The following is a 2,500-nucleotide window of genomic DNA, read 5'->3' as shown; positions in this document are numbered from 1 at the left end:
CAGACAAGTTCCATCCAAATAAAATATGGTTTGATATTGGTTAAGGAAACCCATATTTTTCCAGTAGTTTAAAACAAAGCAAACAACCAACCTGCAACAATCAAGAGCGTGACCGAGATCCAGGAGAGGACTAACGCCCAGTCAAATTTGTAGGTACTGTTCAGGATGTTATAAATCGTTGCCGTTGTATACACCAACAATCCAGTAAAGAGGAGGATGACTGTAAAATAAGCGATAAAGCTGCATTACTTAGCAGTCTGATTAATCTGTTAGTGGATTTGTAGATTTTTTTTTTTTTTAATTTAAATTCTATTTTTATTTTTTTAAACAAGAGGATCCGTTCATTTGGAGAAACATGGACACCGACATTACTTTAAAACAGGGGTCTCCAAACTATGGCCCTCCAGTTGTTCAAACTACAATTCCCAACATGCCTAGTCACGTCTGAATGTCAGAGTTTTACAATGTCTCATGGGACGTGTAGTTCCGCAACAGCTGGAGGACGTAGTTTGGTGATCCCCGCTTTAAAATGTACGATGTGAAGTAGTATTGTAGTGTTGCAAAAGTTGGGAGCCCACGGCTGTTACAAGGAGGCGGAAACACATAAAGGAAACAATTTTAATGAAAAAAATTTAAATTACAGGGCCATTAAGTAGTGGATATATATATATGGATATTTTTTTTTTTTTTTTTTTTTTTTTTTTTTTTTTTTGAGTACAATGATATTGTTGTGTAACTAAGTACTTGTTTTTGAATGAAGTTACACTTTACGCTTCCTTAATTACTATAGTGTTTCAGTACCCCAAAAATCTAGTTGCTCTTACAGAGTGGTCACAGCTCCCATAGTGATGCTCTGTTCTGCTCTTCCCCATCATCCCGTCTGCTTTTCTATCATCTTACTGTCCAGTTAGTGCGCCCTTCAGTTGTTCCTCGGGGGCGGGCTTTTACCTGATAAGACTTCCAGAATACAAGCTGCAAGGGATGCTGTGACACATCCTACGCGAGAATCAAAAAACGTAAGGAAGGAAAGCACTATCCCGAACACGAGCATACAGGTGGACAAGATGACCATGCCGTTGATGGCAAGAATGTACTCTGGAAGGGAAACACAAATATCAATGAAGGGGAATGGAGTAAATATGACAGACATTGCAAATGGGGAAAAAAAAAAAAATATATGGGAAAGAAAATACTGCAAGTAGGCTTTTAAAATTCTCGCTTTATGGTAATTTAACCTGCAATCCTTTAAGATGGTGATATATGAATGAATGAATGAATGAATGAATGAAATACTTGTATAGCGCACAATGCGAACTGAATCGCCTTTAGGCGCTGTGGCGAGCTTTGATCATCTGCTAAAAGAGGAAGGTCTTGAGTTTTTTCCTAAAAGCCAGGTGATTTTCTTCCAGGCGGATGATTGGTAGAGCATTCCATAGCCGAGGCCCTTGGACAGCGAATCTCCGATCCCCCTTGGATTTATACCGGGCTTTGGGCACGAGGAGGAGGTTTTTGTTGGCTGATTGAAGACTGCGGTTTGGTGTGTAATGAATATATGCATAGCTGATAGTCCTAAATACACATCTTACCTCTCCCAGTTAGTCTAATGCATGTGCTATTGGTACATCGTTGCCAGGTGCCTTCATTGAAGAGGTCAGATCCAAAATTCACCAGCCAATAGTTGCAGAGGAGGGATGTGAGATTCGAACTGAAGGCCAGACAACAGCAAACGAGCCCAAAAAGCTTTTGGCACAACATCCTTGGGGAGGTCTAGAAAGCCACCTATGAAGTGCTGTGAGAAGGGATGTAAGCATCAGTGATGTGACCTCTCAGAAAAAAAAAAACAAATAATAAAAAGGAGGGGGACGTTACAGGACAAAAAGAGTAATGTACCATCAGCTGAAAGTAGATATGTGCCAAGCTCAATCAAGGCCTCTACCCGATACACAAGTTTAGTGTATAAACTACTCATTCAGTAGACCCATTTCTGAATGGCATGGTGGTTAGAATTAAGAATAAATGAAACTAAACTGTAACTGTTGGTCAACCAATACAATTTCTGATTCTTGCACCAGACAGTGAAAGCTTACATTCCATTGGCTACTATCAGAAGTAGTTAAATACTTGCCAGGGTCACCCAAGGCATCTACAGCCCTTACAAATGTATTAACCCGATAAACCAGTTTAGTGTACCAAACTATACTACTCCTTCAATAGACCCTTTCCTGAAAAGCGGGGTCAAACCATACAATTTCTTATGGCATTCCACCAGCCAATGAAGGAATGGAACTGTTGGCCAACCAATTCAATTTCTTATTGGAACCATTTCTTCATTGGCTAGTGGAATGCTTTGAGAAACGGGATTGGTTGGCCAACAGTTCCAGTTTATTTCAGTTCCATCTTAAGGCTCCAAAGTTGCACGACTTTGGAGTGCAACCCGGATACGACTTTAGCTTTAACCAATAATAATGGACAACTGTTGCCTTGTAGAACATTCAGGTAA

General features: G+C 40.0%; 1 protein-coding gene across 3 annotated transcripts in view; it reads right to left on the bottom strand.

The window, feature by feature from the left end:
• The window catches only part of LOC143933114 (uncharacterized), an 8,173-nt gene that overhangs the window by 3,465 nt on the left and 2,208 nt on the right, over positions 1 to 2,500 (bottom strand). For all 3 annotated transcript variants that reach the window (XM_077456053.1, XM_077456054.1, XM_077456055.1), the window contains exons 2-4: positions 1,587 to 1,789; positions 949 to 1,095; positions 92 to 220 (exon numbers count right to left, since the gene is read on the bottom strand). In XM_077456053.1, coding sequence (XP_077312179.1) covers positions 92 to 220; positions 949 to 1,095; positions 1,587 to 1,755 — 445 coding nt within the window. In that variant the 5' untranslated portion in view covers positions 1,756 to 1,789. The remainder of the gene's footprint in view (positions 1 to 91; positions 221 to 948; positions 1,096 to 1,586; positions 1,790 to 2,500) is intronic.

This window comes from Lithobates pipiens, unplaced genomic scaffold (genome assembly GCF_037356315.1).
Source record: "Lithobates pipiens isolate NorthernLeopardFrog02 unplaced genomic scaffold, aLitPip1_a1.2 Scaffold_27, whole genome shotgun sequence".
NCBI classification, from domain to species: Eukaryota; Metazoa; Chordata; class Amphibia; order Anura; family Ranidae; genus Lithobates; species Lithobates pipiens.
This window is presented reverse-complemented; position numbering and strand designations above follow the sequence as displayed.